The 27,418-nt window shown below is 43.6% G+C and overlaps 1 protein-coding gene and 1 non-coding gene across 2 annotated transcripts in view; both read right to left on the bottom strand.

Annotated features, from left to right (window-relative positions):
• GPC3 (glypican 3) overlaps positions 1–11,040 on the bottom strand; it is a 441,069-nt gene extending 430,029 nt beyond the window's left edge. The window contains exon 1 of the mRNA XM_059049870.2: positions 10,644–11,040. Within this exon, the coding sequence (XP_058905853.1) occupies positions 10,644–10,818 (175 nt within the window). The 5' untranslated portion in view covers positions 10,819–11,040. The remainder of the gene's footprint in view (positions 1–10,643) is intronic.
• A 10,303-nt stretch (positions 11,041–21,343) lies between these two features.
• Positions 21,344–21,416, bottom strand: TRNAA-CGC (transfer RNA alanine (anticodon CGC)). Its single transcript has one exon. It is a non-coding gene; the product is annotated as a tRNA-Ala (tRNA).
• Positions 21,417–27,418: the final 6,002 nt, after the last annotated feature.

The following is a 27,418-nucleotide window of genomic DNA, read 5'->3' as shown; positions in this document are numbered from 1 at the left end:
AGTAAATTGTAGTTTTCATGCTCTTCACTTGTGGCCCTTCCAAACTATCCCATCAACCTAAAAGTAGCCTCAAAAAGTCTACTACCTAAGAACAAGGAGTTTCAAGCTTATGTCGAACGAAAATAGAGACCCTGATGAAGGTAACTCATGAACAGGGAAATTAAAGAAGCCATTATGCCAGAGAAACAGAAAATTATACAAGCCTCTCCCCCAACCGACCAAAGAAAAAAATCACATCCCCATAGACACTTAAGAAAAGATCAGCCCAATTACACAAGTATTCCTAGTATTTGCTTGGAACCACATGTTTCAAAGGCTAGCCAGCATGGCCCAGTCTGCATTGGAATAGAGACCAGAGCTCCAAAGCTACTCGGTATTACAGCTTTCTTTCTCCAAAGGGGGAGAGCCAGAGGGGCCTACATGTTGGAACCAAGCCGACCTGCGGAACTCAGAACCTGCAGACACTTTATGAGTGGCTGCAGTGTTTGCACATAAGATATATAAAAACAAGGCTCTCCAGACATAAATGTAATGTATGATTGTGAAAGACCACCCACTGCTAAGAGTAACAACGACTTTCAAACAGTTTAAATGACACACATAATTATTAATTATTGCTATCAAAAATAATAGAAATCTGATCCGTTGATTCTAATGTATTTTTCTACATAGAAGTATGTGTGTGGGTGTGTGTGTGTGGTGTGTGGTGTGTGTGTGTGTGTGTGTGTGTGTGTGTGTGTGTGTGTGTGTGTGTTGGAGTACATTATCTTATTTGCAAAGTCTTGGACTATGACAACACATACTCATACTTTTAATCAAAAGAGTTCTTAAAGTCTTTAGCCGTTTTTAAAAAATACTCACCAGATGTTGGCAAAACACATTTTAAGACATGTCACATGCAAAAGCCTGGAAAATATCATCCACACCCATGACTTCCAACTTGAGCCTATATGTCGATGAGTCCTGAACTCCAGAAGAGTATATACACTCTTTCCCAGTGATCTCATCTATCCCCAGTTTTCAATTACCATCTACATGCTGACAATGTCCAAATATGTTATCTCCAGCCCTGACTGCTCTCTCTTCTATGATCCAACACACAACCTCAACTACCTACCAGACATTTCTGCCTCAATGATCAAAGGACCCCTCAAACTCAACCTGTTCAAAATCAAACTCATTATTTCACCCCTCAAAACTATGTTCCTCCTGTGTTTCACTCATTTATTCAACAAATATTTACCGAGCACCTATTTATCTGCCGTAGCCTCACCACCCTGCAAAACTAGAAGTTCTAGACTCTCCCTTCTGTCCTCATAACCAGTCACCAAGTCATGTCTACTCTACTTCCTCTATTCTCTCAACTTTATCTTTTATTCTCCTATTTACTGCCCTGGCTTTTCACCTGCATTATTAAAACTCCCTGCCACCACTCACTCCCCAGTTATCCTACCTACTTTTCTTTTTCGTCTTTCCTCTACTTTCCCCACATCTGTACTCCAAACAATCCAAACTATTCCAATACAACAAATATGTCATTTTGTCTCTTAAATCTGTACCTTTGCACATACCGTACAGGACAGCCCACTTAAGGCAACTAGGCACCCTCTTCTATAGCTCAGCAGCACCCAGACCCCCACAGGGCACCCAGCTCATCATGCTGCCTTGACATCCATGGTTTTCCTTACTGGGTCCCTCCCTAAGCAATGGTTTTATCTTATTCATCAGCTCAGTACCTGGCATAGAATCAGTGCTCAATAAATGTTGGTTGAAGTAAAGAATGAATGGAAAACTTTTAAATATTTATGCAGAGATAGCATATAAAGTTCATTATTAGTAGGTTCATTTGCTGACAATTTCCATCTGTTTTCCAAAACAGTTAAAAATGTGGTTCCCCAATAAAATCACTCCATGAAACGTAACTTGAAGTGCCTCTTGGGTCACAGTCTCATTTCTATGGAGCTCGACACGCAATCCAGCCAGTGCTAGAAGTAGTTCTCCAAAATGAACCAAATCCACAGTATGGGTTAACCATCACTACTTCAACAAGGATCACATCTCTGCACTTAGGGAAATGATGGAACTTTATAAATGAGCAGTAGCGCTATGATATCAGTGGCAATTAGCTCTGCAACAATTTGGGGCCCATCCAACTGAAAATGGTTTACTCAAGCTCTGAAAAGCTGGACCCACCCCCCCAGTTCTTCCCAGTGTAGGTTAGGCTTATTCTCTAGATTATTAAGGGGGTACAGTTGTAGGGATATTTTATATGTGTGCATGTACGAGTATACAAATGTGTGTGTGTGTGTGTGTGTGGAACGAAGCAGATCTGTGGCACTCAGAACCTGCAGACACTTTGAGTGGTTGCATTGCTTGTACATAAGATATATAAAAGCAAAGCTTTCATGACACAAATGTAAAGGTATGGTTGTGAAAGACCACCCACTGCTAAGAGTAGCAATTCACAACTTTCAAACAGTTTAAATACACATGATTACTAATTGTTACTATCAAAATAATAGAAATATATATTTATACATATGTATAATCTATGAATATATATGTAAAACATATGCAAATACCACATTTAGATAAAGCTGCAGCTAAAATCTCTGTACTTGTCACTTCCTCCTCAAACTTTAGTTCTGAAAGAGGGGCAACAAGGCTCCCAGGGCCACCGAGGATAGAGAAATATGCTTCAACTTCACCACCCCCCTTCCTCAGTCTCTGCTGCAGATCAGTTTAGAAAATGATGCATTCAGAGAATCAGTCATTCTCTAGGTATATGCCATCCTAGGACCTCGTCTGACAGTGATCAAGTCCTCTAGAATACGTCTTTAGGTATTTCTTCTTACAGTCATTCCAACCTTTAATAATAACTGTACAAGGCACTCTACTCGACATTCGAGAGGATACCATAACAATCAAACATGGCTCCTACATTTCAGTGAGCATAGGGTCTCTCAGAGGCTATGAATAAACTATGGACTTCAAAACACATGGATACTAAGTAAGAAGTACAAATAAGGTAATTCTGGGAACCAAATGCAATTAGGGCATATCTCTATTATCTCTGCACACGTGTTAATTTCCACGTTCAAATGTTTTCCAATCCTTTCAGTCAGTTATGTGCCAGTTAACTTTCTGATATATACCAGAATGAGTATCTATCACCCTATCTCTTCCTCTCTTCACCATGTTTTCCCTCAGCTTCAATCATCCAAACCAAAATTTGACGAAGAGCAATGGAGAATCCCAGGATGCCATAATACATACTGGAAGTATGTATTATGCAGAGTGTGGGAGAGAGGGAACAGAACCATAATTAAGTATGCAGAGTTTGGGAGAGAAGGAAGAGAACCATAATTAAGAAGGAAACTATGCAAATAGAATTCTAACATTATTTTTAAATGATCATCATTTCTTTCTCTTTTCCCCTCTTTCCTACTTGGGCCTGTATCTGAAAGAACTCCCGATGAGTCATCGCTAGCCAATTTTGAAAGTATGCCCTAATGCATACAGAAATTAAGTGGGCTCTCATGAGGCCCTTTAGACCTACTCCAATAAAATTCCCATGGCTGAAAACCATTTTGGATTATGTCCTTTTAGTTGTACATTTATGAAGTTTGATGTTATAGGTAAGAAACACCAAACACTGAGGAAAAACTTATATACATTTAGTGTGTGTTTCTGTAACTGACACCAGTTGCATTATTTTCACACTGAACACCACAGATCTGTAAAGTGAAAATAAATATATGCATTTATGTATATGTAAATATATTTATTTTTAAACTACTTAAAATAGCCTTGTAAACAAGCACAAGCTACTTACCTCTTGTAAGACTTGGCTAGTCTACTTTTTCCAGGGAGTTATAGTACAGCCAAATGAATTAAGTCAATGTCTTTTATCACTTACCCATAGACAACAAATGGATTTTTGACCTGAAAAAGTAGTTACTTTTTTAAAACCTTAGTATATTGGTAAAAAGGAATCAGCTACTTAAATATTGGTTTTACAGAAATGTTATGGTTACAATACATTTATAATTCCATTCATTCATTTAGCCTACAAATATTTATGGGGTACCTATTATTTGTACTATGCACTGTGCCAGACGCTGCCGATACAAAGATACATAAAATACAGCCCCTATAACCTTGAGGAGATCACAGTCTAGTAGGGAGATACAGATAATTACAAACACCTACCTTAAAGATCCCATAATCAGGATTTCTAATTTTCCGGTAATAAACTTATATTCAAAAGGCGGAGTCAAAGGGCCAGTTAAAATTCTACTCTAAAATTTTGCCGAATTTATAAGAAATAAATGCATGCTTCATCGTGGAAATTTTGAAAAATACAGAATTCTCTCAAAATCATCACTTCTGAGAAATGTACATCTTTCAACTTTCAGGTGAATGGTTGGAATACAGTGGGTGGAAATTTCATCTATAATGGCTTTAACTTCTCTGTCCCTTTTTAGTGCCACTTTCACTTGTATTTTATCTCTCTTCCTATCAATTATTTATCAATATAAGCCTATTAAGTATACTTCAAAGAGCTTAGTAGATTTACTAATCTAGCATATAAATACAATTTCAGCTACTAGGCATAATTAACCGTTCAGGACACTGGCAAAGCATTTTGGTCCTAACATTGACTCCTTTTTCCTCATGGGAAAAAATACAAACTCTCAAATAAGGCTTTATGCAGCTACACACATAGAGAGGCAAAAGTGAAAGTGCCTTCCTTGTTAATCAGTGCGGATTCATTTTTGTTTAAAAATGGCAAACAAGTATTTCTAATAATTAGCACTTGGATAATTAATATTTAATTGGCCTAATTCGAAGAAGAGAAGTAATACTTTACTTTGTATATTCAACAAGGTATTCAAGCGAGACCATACCGTCCCAGTGAGCGTTTTGCCCTCACACACAGCATTTCAAAATGCACATTTTCTCTGCTGATATGCTCACCTTCGCGTTGCTTTGTGAATCGCAGTCCTCCTGTCATTACGTTTCAGAAGATAAATTCCCATTACTTTATGCTGTCTCTAAAGCCAGTCTGGGGCCCATGACTTGGACTCTATTTTCTGATGCTCATTTCTTAATGGAGTGCTGGGGATCCTGTTTCAAGCCCGACAATTTGCTAAATATGGGCAGATGAGTGGGGGATTTTTCTGCCCACACTTTCCATTAGACCCTAGATTACCAAAAACATCAAACCTGCTTAGAAGCTCAGCTAGGGCTGAAGAGATGCCGGCTCTGGTCGGCATCTACGGTCTCTGGAATTGAGCCTGGGCACAAATTCTGATCCCAGGTTACAGAAACCTGTGAGGGACATCAACAGGTCCACGCATGTGTCACAGCTCAACTCCCAAATACGGTAATGTCAACATTAGAGAGAAAGGTCTAGCTGACATTAAATCAAAGAGAGTTTGATTTAAGAGATGTCTTACAATTTATGTGCTATAATAACTGTTGATCTTTAATGATGCTAAGCCAGTCATAACAATGTTGCTAATTTCAATTTGTTCTCTGGGTACTCAACGTTAATAAACCCTGCCTGATGGTAAGAGTCGCCAGCTAACTGAGGTAAGCCTGAACCAGTCTCCAGTCAAAATACATGCAGCTTGAAAAGCTTGTCCACACACCCCGATAATGTCTCGTAAAACTTTGGACTCAGACTTTTAAAATAAGTAAGATGACACACAGCTCAAGAAAGTATTTGAGAGTTTCACAGAAGAATACGTAATGATCTAGAAATTCTATTATCAATTATTTACTAAATGCTCTACGGTACTCTTAGCATTGTGTTCAACACTGCATCAAATACAGTGCTTTCCCTTTAAGGAGCTTATAATCTAAAACATACAAATAACCATATGCAGAAAAAAAGCGAGAGATCAGAGTAAAAGGAAGCATTCACAAAAATGTACAAATTCAGCATGCCAGAACTTTTCAGTTGAGCAATATGATCCCCAGTGAAATTCTTTCCAAATGATGTATCGTGTGCACAAGTTATGTGATTATCTTCAATTTTCTTAGAAATGAGTAATAAGATACCTCTTAAGAACCATGCTTTTGTATATGCATCAAACACTACAGTTGGCGTGGTCCTATTGATAGCTGCCATTTAAGGAGAACATATTTTCTGTCTTGTCTCACATCAGACAAATCCAGACCTCTTTTCTCCCAGGTTGGTAAGAAGCAGCCTTTTTCTAGGCTACAGTGAACAGCAAACATTGCAACTCTAAAGATGGAAGCAGCAGAATGCTCAAAAATATTGCATCAAAATATTGGATACAACCTACCAGCCCATAAGAAAAAAAAAAAAAAACCACATTGCAAAACTGACACCATCTGTGTCATCTAGCATCCATCAAAATCCTCTTATGCTTGTATTTCCTAATGCTTACAAACAGAATTTGCTCCAAGAATTAAGAAAACTTTTTAAGATGGCGGCCCTATTAAGCGACCTCTCCCTATCTCCCACTTCATCTCGTCAGTTCTTTTCCCTTGCCCAGGCTGGCTATTGTGACCATTTCAGCCAATTTCCTGGAGGTATTTTCTAGCCCTTTTCACCCTATTTAATCCCACAAGTTTCCTGAGAAGCCTGTTTACTTGTATGCTGCCCCACTAGACTGTGAGCGCCTTGACAAAAGGGACTATGTCTTACTCCTCTCGGCACCCCCAAAACCTAACACAGAGCTTGCCAAGCAGCAGGCAGTCTGAGACTCCTTTCAGGCCAGGGCGCTCCACCAACCATCAGCTGTCTCCTCAATCAGATCGATGCTTCCCTCTGAGAACATCTCCTTACCAATCACCAGGATAAGCGTAATAAATATATTCAGACCACATTTGAGAGAGGTCTCTAAACTATTCCAAGTTAGCACATGGTGATACAACTTTTTCAAAGTTCGAACAAATCACCTGCTCACTCAACTGTCCAGTGCAATCTCAGAGGAGAGAAACCCCTCCCACCCCTCACTCTTCTCTCCCCCTACTTTAGGACCGCTTACTGCTTCCAACTAATTGGGGAACCACAGCTGGCAACCCAGAGGTTCTCATACTCTAAAGCAACAACAATGAATACCAAACTCTCTTTTCGAGAATGCTGATTTTTATTTTTACGTTGTTTCGTCTATTTGACAAACTCCAAGTCAATTTTGGCTCTTCAAGGCTGCCTTTTACCCATTCGGGCATTTGGCCTTCTGGATTGGTTCTTGCACTTTCCAAGGCCCTCTAAGGCAAGATTCCTCAGTCTTTGGGGAGTTGCAACACTACCACGGTTTGTTTGATTTTCTCATTCCCATCCGTCCCCTTCACCACCACCCCTACACAAAAGTGGTGTATGGCATTCATAAAGTGAATTACACTTGATTTTTGTTTAGAGGAATTTTTTTCAGACTTCTGTAACATTCCCTTGAGACAACTGGAAACATCATTGTCTGATTACCAGCTCACTTTCCTTGCCTAAAATTGTATCCATTCTTGATTGCGCCTGTGGGTGGGTTAAGCAAAACAAAATAAACATCTAGACTTATGAGCTCATTGGCTTTTTTCTGAATTTTTCTAAATTAAATAAGGGCAAAAGAGCTGCACTGAAAGTCAGTTACATGGATTTTTCTGCCAAATGCTAACTGTGTGCCTGGTTTCCATCTGTGGTGCTTTCCAAGTTACAAATCCTTAGGAAAAAAAAAAAAACAGAGTGGGGTACGGAAAGATCTATGGATTTGGGGGACATGCTATTTAGAATTGCTATCCTGTGCCTTTGAACACTAAAAGAAATGGGAACATGAGATCGTAAGGCTTTCGATCAGCTTTGTGGAAGTCTAGTGTAGTCCTTCAGCACCAGTGATTTATTTTTTAGGCCTGCTGATTTCAAATGCTTAGTCTCATCCATATTAGCATAAGAAATGTACCCTTATCCACTCTAACCCAATTCTGCTAATGGTCTAAGTTAACAGTCAGTCCCATGCTCCCCCTAAGTGAGACAAGACATTCTTGAGGATTTCTCCTTACTGTGACCAAATCTCATTTTATCTGGGACAAAGAAAGCTTTAATGCAGTTAATATAGTGGAGCGGGAGAACGGAACACGGCTTAAAATATAGATGGGGAAAAAAAAAAAAGTCAAGCGGTCATCATGATGGTTCATAACTATCAAATAATTTGCAGCTCTCTTTCAATTTCCAACCACGGAACGACAGCAGCAAATCACACATTTATTCACTTTGAAATTATGCACTTGCCATTGTATTTAGTCGGCCATTATGGTCTCTTCTCTGAAATACTGATGAGCTCTTTCCACACACGGACATTAGGATTTTTACCATGATTTCCATATCTACAGTGACCATATTTGCCCAACTAAAATTCAGGACACACGGTTTCATGACGCCAGAACAGAGTATTGGAAATCTGCACCGTCCCAGAAAATCCAGGCTGTATGGTAGCTGTGTAGGTATCGCCATATTTGAAATTTGGCTTTGCTCCAGGGCGAGTCAGAACAGTGCCTGCCACGTAGAAGGTGCTCAACAGGGCATATGTTTGTTAAACATAAGCGAAGTAGGGAATGTTGGGTTTATACGGTAAAGACCCTTGGAAAGGGATTTTTCCTATAGAGTTTGGGAAATATTTGAGGAAAATGAAAAATCTCCGTTACGAGTCCCTGCTCTCTGTATGTAACATGGCCATCCTTAGGCCAGGAGTAAGGGAGCTTGAAAGGAGGGAGCCCAAGCCAAATCTCATACACACAGTGTGTGGGCCCTCCCGATACTTTTATACAGATGCTGCAAAGAGGAAGGCAGCCAGAGAGCTGGGGGAGGGCAAGGGAGGGCGAGCTCCTGCTTGAGGCTGTGTAGAGGGGTGTTGCTAAATGAGTATCTGTGCATGCCCTCCGGTCTTTTTCCTCTTTTAAGCACAATCTTTACCCCTTGGCTTCAAACCCGCCCAATGTGGCCCCAGCTCCAACCCAGGATCCATTCATCTTGTTGGGGGGCGGGGGGGCTCATCCTGTGAGGACCAATTTTTACATTACCAACAAAAGCATGTTCTCTGGCCTTACCAAGCTAATTACCAGGGCGCTTCGAGGGGAGAGAGATTCGCCTGCTGTTGCAGCTCTGTGGAGCTGATGCATAGGTTGCCCCTTATGGCTCCTGCACACGCCCACGTGGTACGTTATTAACACTTAACAGAGGAAGAGGTAGTTCTATCCTTCCTTAGAGCTAGATCCTGCAAAGCAATATTTAACATATGCGCAAATGCATTTCGGTCACCAAAAAGGGTGACCAATTACCTTTGCAACTAAACAGCAGGCTCGCTCGGCTCTTTTCATCCACCTAAAGAAAAGGCTGAGTGAGGGCGCGCTGGCTGCCTAGGTAACCTCCCGCTAGCGAACGCTCGCCGGCAGCGCCCACAGGGCGCGCATCGCGTTCACAACTTGGCCCAACCATCAGGCCCGCCTCCCTGACTTGTTGAGAGCCACGAGCCAAGTTTTGGCGAGGGCTGCTCCCCGATCCCTCGGAAACGCGGGACGCGCGCCTCGCTGGATGCCTGGGTGGCGAAGAGACACTGGAGGCCACAAACGTCTTACGGTTTGTGAATACAACCAGCCGTTTCTTGGAGCGCACCTCTGATAAATAAACCTGTTTGAAGCCGACTCTTCTTGCCGGCATTGCCAGTGTAGCAACTTGTCCTAATTGGATTCTAAGGCAGGCTTTTAGGACTCCAACAGTGGGACAGTCAATCACACAAGGCCATTAATATTCATCTGTTGACAGCGGCAGCGCTCAGGGAAGGTTAAAATATGCCCTTACAACACGACCTGGTTGTGCAGAACAAAAGGCAAGCGTTCAGAAACTTTCCTCTACCTAAAATCATCTCCCCTTCAGGGTCCAGCCTGTCAAGAAGGCAGATGAGTTTGAGAAGGGGAGGAGTTAAATCATCTTTGGACTCCTGCTCCCCGGGCCAGCAGCCCGGTTTTGGAAACGATTTTGCCAGCCTAGAGAAGAGACGCTGTTTTGAAGGAAAAGGCTCAGTCCTCCTCATTTGAGGGACCCTCCTACATACTCAAAAGTTTCCCCTCCGTGTGTCTTTACCTGCCACTGCAGATTCGGAGATTTGTCCTCAACTTTGCCTGCACTTGGGCCCGCGAGCCTCGGGAACCCAGGCTGCGGAAAGGAGGGCGTGAGGGCAGGTTGGGGAAAGAATGGCCGGAGCCGCGGTCCAGCTGAGGCTGAAATTCTGGCACGTACGTGCGAGCGAGGGTGGCAAATTCCAGAGGCACCAGCTCGGATGTGGGGCGCCAGTTCGCCGAGGCGGGGAGAACCAGCTCCAGCCTTCCCGCCCTCCCCCCAAAAATGGGCGCTCGCTAGAAAGGCCATGCTCGCGGTTCCTCCCAGTCGCACCTTCGCTGACAGCCCAGCGAGCTTGGGAGAGATGCGGACACGGCCCACATATACCCTTCTTCCCTTTCTCGGGAGACCTGGCCGGGCCCGGGCACGGCGACCACTCCCAGGTGCCGGCCGCTAGGCTCACGATCGCGGCCCCGCGGGGCTAGCGCGCTCGGGTTACCTCCACCATGCGCCCCTTGGCTCACCGCCGGGCGCGGGGAACGCGCGAGGGGCGACTCCTCACCTGGCACCGGGGTTTCAGGCACCCACTTGAGTCCGGGCTGCAGTCTCTGGAAGAAGGAGCGGACCTGGTGACAGGTGGCGTCCGGCGGTGGCGGCGGGGGCTGTGCCTGTCCCGGGCAGTCCAAGCTGAGCAGCATCGCCACCACCAAGCACGCGGTGAGCACGGGCCCTGCCATCCTGCTTCGCCGGGAGCGAGGAGAGAGCGGGAGAGTGGCAGCGCGGGCGAGAGCGGTCCCAGGACTCAGCAAGCCTGGCGGTGGCCCTACGGAGCGGGAGACGTGCCGCTACCCAGCCGCTGCAAAAGTTTCCTCGCAGCTACCTGGGCGCTGGGCGAGGGCGGGAACGGCTCGGCGGCTCGGGGCGGGGCGGGGTTGACCGGGTTGGGGCGGGGCGAGGAGGGACCGGGTGGGGCGGGGCGAGGCGAACTGCGCGGCCGGGGGGCGGCGGCGGCGGCCGCGCGGCGAGGCTGCGGGCGCGGGGCTGCGAGGACTGCTGGGGCACCGCGGCGCGGGGACCGGGCAGGAGCGGCGCGAGAGGAGGACGCGGAGCGCGTGCGGTGGCTCCTGGCCCCGCAGCCCAGCTGCCGGCTCGCCGCCGCTCTACACAGAGAGCTCTGGCATAACTACTGCAGAGGGGCTGCAGGCTCGGGCGCGCTGATTGGCTTCCCGGCAGCCGTCCCCTCTGACTGGCTCTGGGAGAAGTTCCCCAGCCTCACTCCTCCTTCCCGCCGCTCATTGGCCTACAGCCGAGAGGGCTTTTCCCTTTAGGATTTTTGCAACCTCTCCATCCTTCCTCGGGGGTGCGTGGGGGTCCCTGGCTTAGGTATCCCTCCTCCCAGCCCGGTCCAGCTCGTCTCTGGCCACCAGAGCCTCACAAGAGGTCTTCCTCCTCCGCACAAAATCCACCTCCTCTTCCTGTTCTCTGAGGAGCTTCCCTCGAACCGTTTTCCCAACGCAGCTCTGGCAGGGTTCGGAAACCCGCCCCACAAATAGTCACGTTCAGGGGCGGCTAGGGACCGCTGGCAGAGAGGGGCAGGAGGTTCACAGCCTGCCTCATCTTTGAATACTGTACCTAAAAGGTCTGGCAGCTCGTGGGGATTACTAGATTTAATTTAATAGAACCACACAAAGTCAGAGAAGGCACCTGATCCCAGGATGAAATCTGTCTCCTGTAAGGTAGCCTCTGGTGACCTTTCATGAAGCAAAGCATAACTGGTGACAACAGGATAACCTGGGGCTTAAAGTCAGCCTAACTCATTAGAAAATCGTTTCACACGGCAAATTCATTGAGCCAGAGCTAGCCTGCTTGAGAGGTCTCCGAGACCCAAATCCCTACCTCTCCTGTTTAAATTTCATCATTTGAAATCCAGTTCTTTGAAAATCAGATAGATACCTCTCAGAAGAGGAATGTATTTGGTCATTACCCATATGCTCCGAAGTAGGGATCTTTAACTCCCAGGTTCTTTTCTGGTGACTCCCCCACACACCTAAGCACAATGTCTGGCACATAGCAGGAACTCGATAAGTGTCTGTATAATGAAATGATTTAACACCTCAGTGTGAATTAGTTTATCATCTGATCGTGTTGTCTCTGATCTAGGTAAAAGCAGGTTTAGGTAAGGAAAGAGAAAGGAGAGCCGCCACCTCGGGAATCCTCCAACGAGTGCCAGCCAGGCCAGGGGCGGGAAGAAGTCGTGTGCCAGAACTTGTGGACTGAGAAGAGAGGCAAAGGAAAGATAGGTGGCCGAGGAGCTCATTCATTCATTCAGTGACAAATATTTGAATGGCTGCTACGTGCCAGACACTGTGAGATACAAACAGACAGTGGGATACAAAGATTAACCTGTGGTACCCGACCTCAAAGAGCTACAGGTCTTGTGGGAAAGACACCCAAACAGAAAAATGTTAACACAGCATGTGGTAAGTGCTAACATAGAGGCAAACGCAGAGCTCTAAGGGAGTGAGAAGGCAAGTCACAGAAACCTTCCCAGAGGAGGCGATGCCCTAAACTCAGGCTTGAAAGACCAGTAGGAGTTGAGGTGAGAAAAGAAGACGGGGGAAGGGGGCCAAGGGAAAAGAAGCAGGAGGAACAAAGATTCTGACGGGAAAGAGCCCGGCATGGCCCAGCGGGATGGTGGGAGGTGCAAGTAATGGTTTCAGGCTGGGGAGTTAGAAGAGCTACAGCAGCAGAGGTAAGCAAGGGTCAGATTATGCGGAGTCCCCAAACCATGCAAAGGAGCCTGCGGAACCACTTAAGGAAACTCTAAGCAGACAGGTGACATGACCTGATTTGCCCTATGAAAAGATCTCTCCAGCAACATTGTGGAGGATGGCTTGGAGAAGGAAGAGGTTTGGAAGCAAGTTAACAGGCTGTGAAAATAATCCAGACAAGACATGATAAACTCCTCTGTCAGAGGAGACTTGGAAAGGGAAAAAAAACTACTGGAGATATTTAGGAGATAGAATTCAAAAGGCACCTAGTGGATCTGGGGGTTGGGAGAGAGAGAGAGATTCAAGGACGGAGGGCTCATTCATTCTTTTTTTTTCAACAGATATTTGAGTGCAGCCTACGTATCTGGCATTCTTCTCCTACTTCATAATTTTGCCTGGGGCTAGGCCTGCGCCTGCATTGAACATTTGACAAATGACATATCCACTTTAAAAGAAACACCAATTAAGAGTCATAATTTGGCTGGTGAGTTTGATATGTTCCACCTGTGGAGCCCTGTGACCAAAGGGCAGATTGGAAGGCAAGCATTGATTGAATTTCATGACCTCGCAGAGGAAGACATGACCTCCCATAAATTCATGATCTTCCAGAGCTCATGCAACTAACTACAAAGGCCACAGTTGTTTTCAACTACTGGGTCCTGAGTACCTTGAAAAGAGGGGCTACGACTTCTTATTTTTAATGTATACTTTTATATCTAATACACTTTGTATGAGCCAGAGCAGTGCTTCCCAAAGTGAATCCCTGGTGGTTATGCGGGCCAGTGAAGTTTTGGGGTTTTTTTGAATAAATATTTGTTGTAATGTGGATCAGAAATGTATGTATATACATAGTAGTGCATCCAACCCATGACTTCATTAGGACAAAGCTAGGTAGACAGTACCGTGATAAATTCACTTCAATAAAAATGTGAGCTGGCTTAAAAAAATATTAAACAGTACTGAGAATACGAGGATATAGCAGAACTTGTGCAGTGGTATGTGAAAGACAAGGGTTTGGACTTAGGTCGTAAGCAAACTGACCCTGAGGTTTTAGCAAATATTTCTTTGGCCTTAAAGCTTCTGTGCCGCCTCCAAGCAGCTACATGAGGGTTTTAAGCCGACCTAAGGCAGGAGTTAATATAACTTTCTAGGCTTAAGGAGTGGTTGCATTTTTTTTTTTTTTGGTTGCATTTTTTGAAATAAGTGACTCTCAAAGACTTTCTAGCCTTCCAGCCCACAAGCTGTAACTCTAACAGTGGAATTTCAAGCACTGGAATAAGCACCGAAGAATAGGTTTTTGGTCAGGAAAGCCTGCAGGGAACACTATGAACAGCTGCCTATCGAGTGTGTGGAATTTTACTGACAGAATCCAGTTCCTTTACCAAAGCGTCAAATCTGTTCCTTTATATGCTATATACTGCTGAGATGGGTGACTATGAATTAAGATTGGGTTTGTTTCTCTCTCCCTTTTACATAAACAACTGTCTTGCTTTTCAAGGCTCCCTTCCTCATATTAGAAGTCAGGCCAATGACTCACCCTTATTCTTCAACTAGAAGAGACAAAGAGAAACAATCAGTCTAGAAACACAAAAGGATGTGATGATGGAGCCAGTGTTCACTTTCTACAATTCATGGCTCTGTGCTTTCAGGCCCAGTTGGAAGCATTTAGATAACACCACTGGGCCCCATTTTCCTCTTTGGGCCTCAGAGGAAGGCTACCTAGCACAGCAGGCCCAGAAGAACTTTTCTTCACCTTTCGTTCCTAGTCTCCAGTTTGAAAGAATTCGAGAATTCCCAGCTGTAGCCAGCAGCTATTATCTTGCTGTATCTGGGAGGAGAGTCTGGTTCCATGGCTCCAAAAGCAGCATAAATCAAGGTTTCTGGGAGAGGGTTAAGAAAGGGTGTTCAACAGCTGCCGCCGTGGGAGGGGCTCATACATAGCCCTGCACACGGCCACACACGCACACACAGTTTGTCTTGGGCCCGGTTCCCTTTGCCGCCACAGGTGATGCCCTCCCCTCCCCAGCCCCCCTGAGGTACACAGTATCTCCTCCCCTTCACACCACCCTCAAAACCTGCTTTCTGAGAAGAAATTTTAAAACTCATCCGCTTACAGGGTATACGGTTGATAGGACACAATGGGGCTGCTCACCCAGGGGTAGGGGTATTGAAACAGGGATCAAAGCTTTAAACCGAAGGAACAGGGCTCTAAAAACTGTGGAATTCCAGGCATTTGCCAGTGGGAAGGGAGTGTTTAAACTGAGGGGCAATGAGGCCTTTTGAGGTACACCTGAAATCACACCATGTAGACAGTTGTAGACAGCCAACACCTCCCTAGCCACACCTCTGCACTCTGGCACACAGCCACTTTGTCTCCTTCTCTTGCAGTGTATGACTCCTTTGTGGGACAGAGGGGAGGGGAGGCGCCAGGCACACTGATCCCAATTCTCCCAAATGTATAAGCTATGATCAGAGAATGAATTATGGTCCTTTGGGAAAGAGTGTTCATTCATTCATCCGAGCCAGCAGGCCAGTGCAATGTAAATGGGAACTTTGTAAGTTGAAAGACTTACAGCCATTTTGAAAATTGCATAATAATCCCAGGTAGAAGTTGGCCCTATGTGTATGGAAAATTAATAGGCCCGGCTGAGATGCTTGCATTATGAGCTGTGGATGGATAGCCTCTCCCCAGACCGGGACTATGCTTTGCCCTCTGTAAATCCACAAAAATGTACTGAGGTTCTTGTAAGTTAGAGTTCAAGACTTTGCAAAAAAAAAAAAAAAAAAAAAAACTATTGAGATTTTTTATTTGTGGCATCATGTTGATTGCTGCAAATAAAAAGTTATTCTATTCTGTCTTCGTCTGTATAAGGAATATCGATCTAGATTCTTAACATAGTTCTTCATACCCCTAGTCCACTGAGTTTCGTTCTTTTTTTCTTTGATTGGGCAGATATACTATATGCATATCTAACATTTAGTCTCTATTGCATAGGAGAGTTGGTTTTCTGTTAAAAGTTAAGGGGTTTGTAGTTTGGTGACTGAGAAGATGGTAGCTTTAAATCTAAAGGCTGGTGACGCCTGAGGCACAGCTTTATGTGCCTCATGGCAATTCACGAATACTTTGTTTTGCTTTGAATTATTGTATCCCCCAAAACACAGTGGTTCAGGTAATGTAATATATTTATTTTGCTGTATGGTGTGCAGAATCTATAAGCAAGTTTACTAAGTTCTTTCTGGGTCTTTATGTTCTGGAACCTGGGTCCCCAAGAGGTCAATAGTTGATCTCTAACCATTGACCTCTCACATGTTTGCTTCCCTCAAGGTCCTTTCCCATCCCCACAGCTCCCTGGATTCCCAGCAACACACGGGAGGAAGTCAACAGCCAGCCACCGCCACTGACAGCAACTCATACTTTCAGCGGCCTCGTCTCTCCCACTTGCCAAGCCTCACCCACAGTCCTAAGTCTTGGGGAATTTCAACAGTAGCATCTCATATGAAAAGGCCATCCCCACCCCTACCCCTAATTCTATAGTTATTGTAAAGCCTATCCATTAGGAAGTGTGTTTGCTTTTTTGTCTCTACCATGACTTGTGAGCTTTAGATGCGCAGGAGTTCATATTAATAATATCAGAAAATAAAAATAATATTAAGTAAATTGATCCTTCACTACGGACTGTTTGAGAAGCATTATGCTAAGTATGTGCACGGTGCTTTGGCCCATGTTTTTAAATAAGGCCCTGAAATGCTTTTCTTTACAGAAATAAATTCCTGCATTCCCTAATGATAGAGAGTTCCTATTAAAATCACCAGGCATAAAAACTTTCCCATAATAGGTAGCCCATTTGAGGATAAATGTCTCACTAAAAGATTTCTCCAACAAAAAGTATCCCGCAGGGACACTCTTCTTCTGTGGCTCGCTCTTATTCCAGCAATACTCAGAAGTCAGTAAATATGGGTTGCGTGAGATTTTGCATCTCAGTAGAACTTGGTGTAAATTACGACTGGAGGTTGAACTCCACTACCTTCGTGTTTTATTTTCTCCATTATTTCCCCCCTAATTTATGTCATGGTTTCGGTTGTAAATGAAAGAGATGCTAGCCTGTGTACCAAAACATAGCAAACATACCAAAACAAAGCAAGATGATAAGATCCAGAGGGAAGTACTGCTTCCTTGGAATGCCTTCATCTCATTCATTCTTATAACATGTCAGAAATATAGCAAGTCTCCCCTGCCATAAATAAATTGTATGTCATTACTCAGAAGATTTAAGCTCTGTTGGATGTCTCCAGTCGTCCCCTAACTGCTGTTAAACTTATGGTTAATGTCATATGGTTTGTTAGCAGCTTTTTGTCTGGTATTGTTCTGAAGTTGTTTCACGCGGGAGTACGCTGTCTTCCCAAATAGACTGGAATAATCGAAAGAGCGGAGGACCAGCAGTCAAAGGAGCTGGTTTCTAGTTCTTGTTCTCCCACTCTGAGCGTTGTGACCCTGAATCAGTAGCTTAACATCTCTGAACCGCAGCCTCCTTAACTGTAAATTGAGGATGGTGGACTACATGCTCTCTAAGCTTCCTCCTACCTCTGACAGTCTGTATTTCTATGATTGATTGTGAACTTGAGGGAAGGGTTCTTATACTTCTGTACCCAGAATCTGGAGCAGTGCCTAGAATGTACAGTAGGGCCCCAATACCTATTTATTGAATGAATGGCTGAATGCATCCCTCACAACACAGACCCCAGAACTGGCTCCAAAGGAGATTCTCAAGAAATATTTGTTGATTCATCAGTGCGCTTCTTAATCAAAGTACTGTGTACAGATGTAGGGAACAAACGTATGGACACCAAGGGGGGAAAGTGGTGGGGGCGGGGGAGGTGGTGGTGGGATGAATTGGGAGATTGGGATTGACATGTACACACTGATATGTATAAAATAGATAACTAATAAGAACCTGCTGTATAAAAATAAATAAAATAAAATTCAAAAAAAAACAAGACAAAAACAAAATACGGTGGACAACATTTAAAATCTAATTTTTCTCCTAACGAGCGGCACAGTGATGCTTGTTGTAAGCAATAGTGCAAGCGTGGAGATATAAACAGATTTACTTCTGTTGTATTTTACCTCCAGAAATCTAAGTCAGAGACTTTTGTAATTAAGTCATTAAAATTTTTAAATAACTGAAGCTTTGATGTTGACTCTTTAAGATTGTAAACTACTAAAGGTAAGAGACTATGTTCACCTAAATCTTAAGTGTATGGGGGTCTAACAAATTATTATATTGTTTGGAAATTACGGTAACAAACTTTTGGGAGTGTTCATTATTAATTTTTTCCCTGTTGAAAACACGTGTCAATCCTATCTGTGGAAATCTTTCTGAAATGTATTACATATTTCCCTGCCTTAGTAAACAAAGTATGTGAAATCGAACCGAATCTATTCTTGATGCTCTGTTATATCATATTCAATTTTCGTCCTATGTTACGAATCTACAGAAATGGTGAGACAGTGAGCTGAGTCTGTACTGGGCCTACTACACATCATGAAACTTGCTTTCTTCAAAACAACAACAGGAATCCCCTGTGATGATCTGTCCCTTCCTCTTTAACATATGATATGGAATGCATAGATGCATGCCCTCCTGCATTAGTCTGCTTTTTACAAATTATAATTCTGGGGTCAAAGGCTAAATTAGCCCTTCCTGGGATGTTCCTCTGGTTTTAGCACAACCAACTTCAACCTCTCAGTCGATTTCAACCCACTCTCCAGTTTACTTGCTTTAACTTATGTTGCAACACAGATCACAGGAGTCCGCTCGGCGTGGTGGAATGGGCATAGGTTGCAGAGTTCAATAGTCCCAAGTCCAAATTTTAGCTCTGTTACTTACTAGCTGGGGGACCTTGGACAAGCCGCCTTACCTGGCTGAGACTTCACTTACAAAATGAGGATTAAAAGCTGAACCTCGGTTGGTAAATGGATGAATAGATAGATCCATGTGATAATACAGGTATAGTACAATGCTAATTGTAGAATATAAGCAGTCAGGATACTAGTGTCCACTATAATATTCTTTCAGCTTCTCTATATGCTAGGAAAAACATAACCTTGGAAGGTCTTTGAGAGACTAGAGATAAAATAGGTAAAGCTTCTGGCACGTTGTAGGTATTCACATTATCCTGTGAACCTTAAGGCTATTTCTTTTAAAGGCCATCAAAGGCAGGTTTGTTGGTTTGTTTGTAATAAACATAAATTAATTTTTTATTACCAACGTTTGTAGAGCAGTCACTTTGTTCTAATTACTGGTGATATAGTGATGAGGGCGAAATTTTTGCCCTCATGACCCTGATCCAGTTTTGTTTTCGGTTGTGAGTTCACTGCCAGGTTTACCACGACGCCAGCATTGCGAACGCCAGATTATCAAGGTTTCACATGATTCGTAAGTTTGAAGGGGGCATGTGCTCTCAGAGGGTCTCCTTTAACGTCACAGTCTCGGCCCCAGCTCAGTCCTCCTTCAGCCTCCCTTAAAGCAGGTCCACGTGGAGGGTATAAGAGCTAAGCAGTGTTCGGTGATGGCCAGAGTCCAGCAAGAGACCTGCCACAGGCCCAGGAATTCTCAGACACCGATTTGCCTTTCCATTTCCCAGGGCTTAACCTCTGTCGTTTGGCCTCCCCAATTACAATTACATTTCCAGACCTTTTTTTTGGCCTTACCCTCAATTCCCAGCCTTGGTAATGGCTCGTATTTCCTGGATATAACTACAGGAGCTCAAATTCACTTCTGAAAAAAAAGTGTTCAAACTTGAGCTTGCAGCCAGATCTACCCCAGATTTAAATTTCACCGTCACACTCACATACACTCACACCATTTCTAATTTACCATCGTAGGGAAATATCATGCTGTATTTGCTTTTCTTGTTTTCTGTTTGATACTAGGCAATGAATGGACTCTTCTTCAGAGGAAAAAGGCCAGTGATATCCTGACAACCGGAAACAATGTCAGTCCCTTGGCTGATCGTCTGCATGTGGAGGAACAACATTTACCCCACAGATGGGAGGGAAGGTTCACCTTCCTCGGCATAACTGCTCCTGTGGCAAAAAGGTCATTTAATCCCATGCACGCAGCCAGATAAGATGAAAATATAAAGCAAGGTTCGGTGTGCTTCTAAATCATCTGGGGTTTATCAGATGCCCCTACACCACCCAAGGATGGGAAACCCTAGGACAGTTAAACAGACACATCAAAGAATGAAGGATGGACTTGCCTATTGTCCTTTTGTATACTTTCACAGATATGATTTAGTTCTTGACTCTAAAAGGAGAATAACAACAGGTTATCTTTCTATGAACAGTTGTCTTCACAACTGAAGCAGCCATGATTCTGAAATCCAGGGAGAAGTTCTCTCTTTCTCACTTTAATTTTGCTGCAAGTATAACTTGTAATATTACTGATTACTTGAACACATTCATAGTGTCATTAATACTGAAAAAAAGTTTAAGCCTGCTAAGTTTCCTTATCCCTATGCTAATATTACTGTGGATTCTCAAAACTGAGGCCATATATCCATTCAAACCATTTTTCCGTAGAATTTCATCTTCAGGGCTGTCTGAATCCAACGAACAGGGATTAAAGTAACGGTAACACACAGTGCAATTTGGTGACCTGACAGAAAATCTCTTGATCTGAGAAGGAAGGGTCAAGTTTTCAGGACTACCTGATAATCCCAGTTAAACTGTCTCCTTTTAGAATCTCTTACATTTGTTTAAGACTTCATTCTTCTTACAAAGGGCTTCCCATACCTTATTTGGATTGTTCTTCTCCAAAGCCCTCTGAGATAGACCAGGCATTGCAAATATTATTACCCCCATAACATTGATGAGAAAACCTCTGAGATTCAGAGAGTAAAGTGTATGTTCCCAAGGTCACATAGCAGGTCAGCAATGAAGACAGGACCATAACCCAAGTCATATACCTCCAACACCTCCCAAACTAAAAAATCCCAACAAGCCATGTGGCAGTGGTTTAAAACCTAAATGTCATAGGCAAAAACTTTTGAATGTTATCCAGATGTCTTTGAAAGCCTCACGGGAATCAATACTCACCTTAAAGAGCCAGGCATGAAAAATGACATGTTACGAAAAACATGCCAATTTGGGATTTACTAGATGAGAGAGAAAAGTTGGGGACAACAGAGGCAGGGCCAGGTTTCAAACAGAATATTTCCTGTGCTCTTCGATTCACTGCAAGCAATGACCTTTGCACAAGATAGAAAAGGTACAATGCTGGCAGTAGAAAAGTGAGTTTGTGTCATATAATTCACTCAAAATTTGTGAAAAAACTGGAAGACATTTTGGAAATCACCCCTGCAGTTGGACTTTTTAAAAAAAAATGTTTATTTGTTTATTTAGGCCGTGCCAGGTCTTAGTTGCGGCATGCGGTCTTCTTAGTTGCGGCATGCGGACTCTGAGTTGCAGCACGCATGAGGGATCTAGTTCCCCGACCAGGGATCAAACCCGGGCCCCCTGCATTGCGAGTGCAGAGTCTTACCCACTGGACCACCAGGGAAATCCCTGCAGTTTGATTTTAAATGTTTGGAGAACCTTTTCTTCCTTGTAAGTGAAAAACCTAAGGTGGTTCAGGGGAAGTCTCTCTGTTCTACTCATCATGTTATCAGTAAGGTAAATGAAGAAATCAAATTAAGTCCCCACGAAGTAGTCTTTGAAAGCATCTGAATTGCATTTCCTCATGCCAGCAGAATTTGACAGCTAATTATGGAGACCATAGATGATACAAAACTCAGAATTTCTCAAAATGTAGGAAATTCACAGCTTCCCTCAGGAAAAGTGGTTCCATGGGTCAGAGTCAGGCCTCATGCTTGGAATTAGGGGGTTCAGGTCTGACTGAGGCCCTCTTGTTCCTGCCCTGCTTTTACAGACGAGGGAAGCACTAAGTCCCTCAAAGGAGAGCTCCCCACAGGAAGGAAAAGTTAGCCTAAGAGGGAGCTAAACCAATGATGCTGAGTCGCCAGAATCCCTCCACAGGCCACCCAAGCAGTGAAGAAGTTCATGGAGAGAAAGAAAGAAAGAAAAGACCCACAGCCGTGAGCAGAGCCAGCTGGGAGGGATGTTATTACTTTATTTCTGTTTTCTTAACTATGTGTGTGTTCATGTGTGTGTGTGCACGTGTGCGTGTGCATGTGTGTTGAGGAGGAGGGAGGATTGATTGCAGAAAATGTCTGGATCCACAGCACTCAAGATGGAAACTTTTGTTGATATAACTTCTCCTAACTTTCCTACACCTTCCTTCCCTTCTACTCCATTTCCCCAGTGGCTATCAAGAGCTGTATATATCTGACCACAAAACATCCAGTCAGTTCAAGTCAAAAATGCAGCCAGCCATCTGGATTGACTCAAACTCTGTCTACACACACCAATTGGCTTGGGGGTAAAAAAATGTAATTCAGTGGAACAACTGGTTATTTTTAAAACAACGAGTTGAATTCAGACAACCATCCAATTAGTTGATTTCAAAATGCCTGTTTGGCGACATGAAAAGGGTTATTTTCAAAGGGCCTTGTGTGTGCATAAACAACCTGAATGCTATTAAATTGACGAGCTATTTTGGAATCAAGTAGATAAGGCCAAAGCGGCTGGACTCTGTTTATAAAGGGGAAACGTGTTAGGGTAGCAGAGTCCATCAAGCACTCCAGAGGGTGACACCTTCTGTTGGAAGGATGAAGTCTTTCACTTGACAGCAGCATAACCATACCCCTCTTTGTAGAGGCAAGCACCTCATTCTTTTTTTTAGGGAAACCTCCTGTGTGCCTTCTTCCTGGACGTGCCATGCTAGCCAGAAGGCCAAAGATTCAAACAGACCCTCAAAGGCAAATGCGCTTCGGTTAGCTATTGCCACATAACACATTTCCTAACGCACACAGTGATGTTAACTCGATTCTTCCTGCCCTGTTACGGGTTTCAGTCTCACTACATACAGCAAGGAAGCCTCGTCTGAGCCATTTGACCAGATCCGTGAAGAGTTGGGTCAGTTTAAACGGCACAGCTGTATCTCCCTGAGCTTTCCCCCCACCCCTGAAATGTGAAAGTTCTTTCCCCGTGTTACATGGCTAAGAAATGATTTAAGAAAAAAAGGGGGGACGAAGGTCTCCTCCTGAAGAGAATTTTATTTGCACTCCCCATGCTTTGTCATAAAGGGCATTCAACTGTGTTAATCATATAAGAAGTTTTAGAGAAGCTCTTTTTCACATTAGGCTTAAAACATCACCCCTGAGGGGGTGCTGATGGCCCCTTAGAAAAGATTTCTTTGACATCTAAGACACAAAGGACTTCAGCAAACGTTCTGAGTTAAATGAGTGGTGCCTAAGTGCTGACTCTCCATCCCCAGTGACAAGCATTTACTAAGTGAAACTTTTGTTACTGCAAATGTCTTACTTGGGTGTGTCTTAATCCCAAATATTGTGGAGGTTTTGTTTTTGTGTGTGTGTGTGTGTGTGTGTGTGTGTGTGTGTGTGTGTGTTTAAAAACATTTATTTTATCAGAAGGGATTCTCACAATGGAAGCATTCATTGCCATGGCTGTGGCTGAGCCTTTACGTTTAAGACTGGTTAAGCTGCCCCAGGTAGAAGTGTTTGCACAGCTACAGAAGTATAGAATCCCAGTCCCCCGAGTTGGAAGGGGGCCCATTAAGGCACTCCTTGCCTTCAGGCATCCAGGCCAGAGGAATAGCCACCCTTCTCTTTAAGATCTCCAAAGACAAAAACTCCACATGTAGTTCTTTTCTTATAAGAAGTGTGAACTGTAAAACATATTTACAAGGGAACGATATTCTAATCCATCTTTAAATTATTTCCTTTTTAAACATTTGCTTTCCCAAGCTTTAAAAAATTAACACAGTAAAGTTTCCTTTCTCCTGGGACAAAAATCCATTCAGCAGAAGCACTTCTCCTCTTTTTGAGGATCCACATGGGACATTTCTCTCAGGAAATTCTACCAGAAATCGTTATGTTTCTCCTAAAAAGCACGTTTGCTTTTATCTTATAGATGCTCTGAATCAAGAGATGTTTCCTTTCTCCCTTTGACCGTTGGAAAGCTTAGAGCCAAATGTGTAATCAATGAACAGGACCCTATCCTAGCGTCACCCATTTTCCTTCCCTTATTTTTTTCTTCATCCCAATTTCTTCACTTAGTTGTGTTTTTTGTTGCTGTTTCTGGGCTGTTGGGATTGGTCTGTTTTGATGTTTGTAAGCAGTTTCGTGAAACAATTAAGATCAGCAGAGGCTCTGGATCCCAGCTCCACCTTTTCCTAGTTTAACCTCTCTGAGTCTCAGTTTCCTCATCTGTAAAATGGAGATAACAATTGTACTTTCTACCTCAGGGGGTCATTGTGGGCATCAAATAATAGAATACACGTATAGTGCCAAGCCGATAGAAAGCACTTTCATTATTAATATTATAACCATGCTGCCTTAAAACATTTGGGGAGCAAGCAGGGCAAAAAAATAATTACTTATTCCCCAAATCAAAATTTCAGTCTTCTATCCCGCTTCTCCTTCTGTCTTTTGTATGAGTTGTCTTTCAAGTGAAATCACTTGATGTTCCACATTTTGATGCAAACTCCTTCTACTACCTTACAGGAGAGTGCTTCCCAAACTTGCCTGATCTTAAGAAGCAGCAGAAGCACTTATTAAAAATACAGATTCCTGGGCTTCCCTGGTGGCGCAGTGGTTGGGAGTCCGTCTGCCGATGCAGGGGACGCGGGTTCGTGCCCCGGTCCGGGAAGATCCCACGTGCCGCGGAGTGGCTGGGCCCGTGAGCCGTGGCCGCTGAGCCTATGCTTCCGGAGCCTGTGCTCCGCAATGGGAGAGGCCACAGCAGTGAGAGGCCCGCGTACCACAAAAAAAAAAAAAAAAAAAAATACAGATTCCTGCTCTTGGACACCTAAAATTATTGCATGAACGAGCAGTCCAAGCTCCGATGTTTCTGGGATTGACACGTTCTCTATTGGCTTTGATCATCAGCTTTTTGTGCAGTATATGCCACATTGTCTACACTTTCCTCCAAGAATCTAATCACAAACTTCCAAACTTGTTTTCTATGTAGTGAGTGCCCCACTAACTTTTTTTTTTTGATTTTCATATTTTTCCTTCGGTGACTTTTTGCACCACTTACTTTTATTCTTTTACTTCCTGTCCTGCCACGTGTTCGAGCCTATCTTTTTCCAACTCCCAGTTGCCCCTAATAGCACGTCCTTCCCTACCCATCACCCGCAACACTCCTTTGGGTGAAGTACATCAGAGCTACGGTTGTTTGTTTGTATCTTTTTGTGACTGAAGGTATATGGACATTACCAGAAAAACAGTTACTCGGTAACCATTCCAACCCCTTCTTTGGGGAGAAAAACATCTGCTGCCTTCTTTTATTTTATTGGCCTGATTGATGGCTCTACAACACAGCGAAGAAGCAGCTCCACCCACCACAAGCTCTTCGTCCTGCTGGGGAAGCCATACATAGTTGAGAGACCAAAAAGTGCAAGAAAAAAAGAAAGATTGTATCCGCCTTCCTCTGTTTTCCATGGATAAATGCCAAATCCCTCATACTTAAACTTTTCCCCCTTCCTTTACTTTGCCTCCCAGTTTTCCTTTGAATGAATGAATAAATTGTCCACCCCTCCAAATCTTCTCAATAATCTACCTCTATAGCTCATTGCAATGTTTAATCACCTTGACGAAAGAAAGGAAGAAAGAAAGAAAGAAGGAAAGAAATAAAGAAAGAAGGAAAGAAAGAAAGAAAGAAAGTCTTGCTTACTAAAATCCTAAAAATCTCTCCTGCTTTATCTTAAGACTATTTGGGCTGTTTCCCCTTGTTACATGTGTGTTGCTAGGATAGTACAAGTATTTTCAAGATGAATTCTCTGCCAAAAGATCTCCCCACTGAGTCATCACCATCCTCATCTTTTTAAAAACATGAGCAAGTCTCAGCAGCGCTTCATTCACATTAGTAAACATTACCTAGGGAAAGAAAGAACAGCCTTCAAGAACATGACATCATCATTAAAAATAAATGTTTACTGAGTCCCTACTCAGTGCATAGTACTGTTAGCCCTACGGATATAATAAGCACCTACGTTAGGCACACCTGCACACACATGTACTCCGGTGTGCTAAATCCAGAGAAGTGGCTTACACTAGAAGGATTATCGGAATTCCAAGGAAGGAGCAATTCTGCCCAAAGGGCCCGGGTGGTCACAAAAGGTAAGACAGACTCCAAGCCCTGAAGAAAGAGTAGCAGAGAGCCTGAAAGAATTAATGCGAACAAAGACCAGGAAACGGGAATGAAAATAGTTTGGGGGGAAACAATTAGGAGACCGTTTGACGGGAGCAGACAGTTTCTGTAGACTGGAAGACGAGTGGGAGATAATAATGGAGCGGTAGACCTTAGTCTGCTTATAGAGGGCCTTGAAGGCTAGGCTAATTAGTGTAGCCTTATCCTATAAGCAATAAGGAGCGCCACAGTCACAGATAAAAGAAAGCAGGAGAACACTGGGGCTTCTGGGTACCTTAAAGGAAAAGAAGCAGGGACACTGATTACAAGAACTTGGTGAAATGACTTGAGTTTGCATAACTGTTCTCCGTATTGGTGACTCTCTTATTCCCTTGAAGTAGCAACACTCTTGGGGAGGACAGCAAGAAGAGGATAACGGGAGAGATTACAGCCTACCGCAACGAAAGTGAAAAAGACCCTAAGAAATGGAATAAGCGGTGCTGGTGGTTTTAAAAGTAGAAAAATAGATAAGGAAAATCTCCGAGGCTCACAGAAGGGATAAGAAATGCTGCATATTTGGAACCAGCACAGGACTGCAAAGTGCCTTTGAGGGCTTTGTAAGGGACCCTAGGTATTTTCCTACCAGCCAAACTTTTTCAATAGTATACCCCATGCTAACTTAGGGAAGAGGACTGAAATTGGCATTGTTAAATGAATGCACCAATTTTGTGAGCCCCAGAGAACTCCGAGAATATTCTCTAAATACTACCTTGCTGAACTAAGTGCGATTGACTAGGTATGAGGTAACATCTTAAGCCCCCTAATTTGAAAGCACTGCTTAGGCCACAGTGGCTCCCCATTTCCTCACTCAGATTTGATGCAAACGTGAAATAAAATTCTTTTCAGTCAAAGTGTTGATTGTGCCCTGCTAAGATAAGCAGTTGATTTGGATAATCAAGTACTGCTCTCTGCTCTCTTCCTAATTCAATATGGCTTCAGTATTGTGAATGGGCAGTTGTCTGTCCAGGACCACTTCTGTCTCCACTGATCTTCATTTCCAGCTGAGCTACCCTCTCTCGGTTCTAAATTCACCCCTCCCCCCTTTGCAAGTAGGGGATCACCAATGTTTACCTGACAGGGCACAAAGTGATTGGGAAAGACCCTGTTACCTCCTTCCATCCGCTCTGTCCATTAGTCAAGAAGACAGGAAACACTGCTTTCCTCGCTGACTTTCATGACCATTTTGCACCGGGTACATACTAGATATTCAATGGTATTTGCTGAACAAAT

Source organism: Kogia breviceps, chromosome X (assembly GCF_026419965.1).
Source record: "Kogia breviceps isolate mKogBre1 chromosome X, mKogBre1 haplotype 1, whole genome shotgun sequence".
In the NCBI taxonomy this organism is placed as follows: Eukaryota; Metazoa; Chordata; class Mammalia; order Artiodactyla; family Physeteridae; genus Kogia; species Kogia breviceps.
The sequence above is the reverse complement of the archived record's forward strand: the minus strand, read 5'-3'. Positions and strand labels throughout refer to the sequence as shown.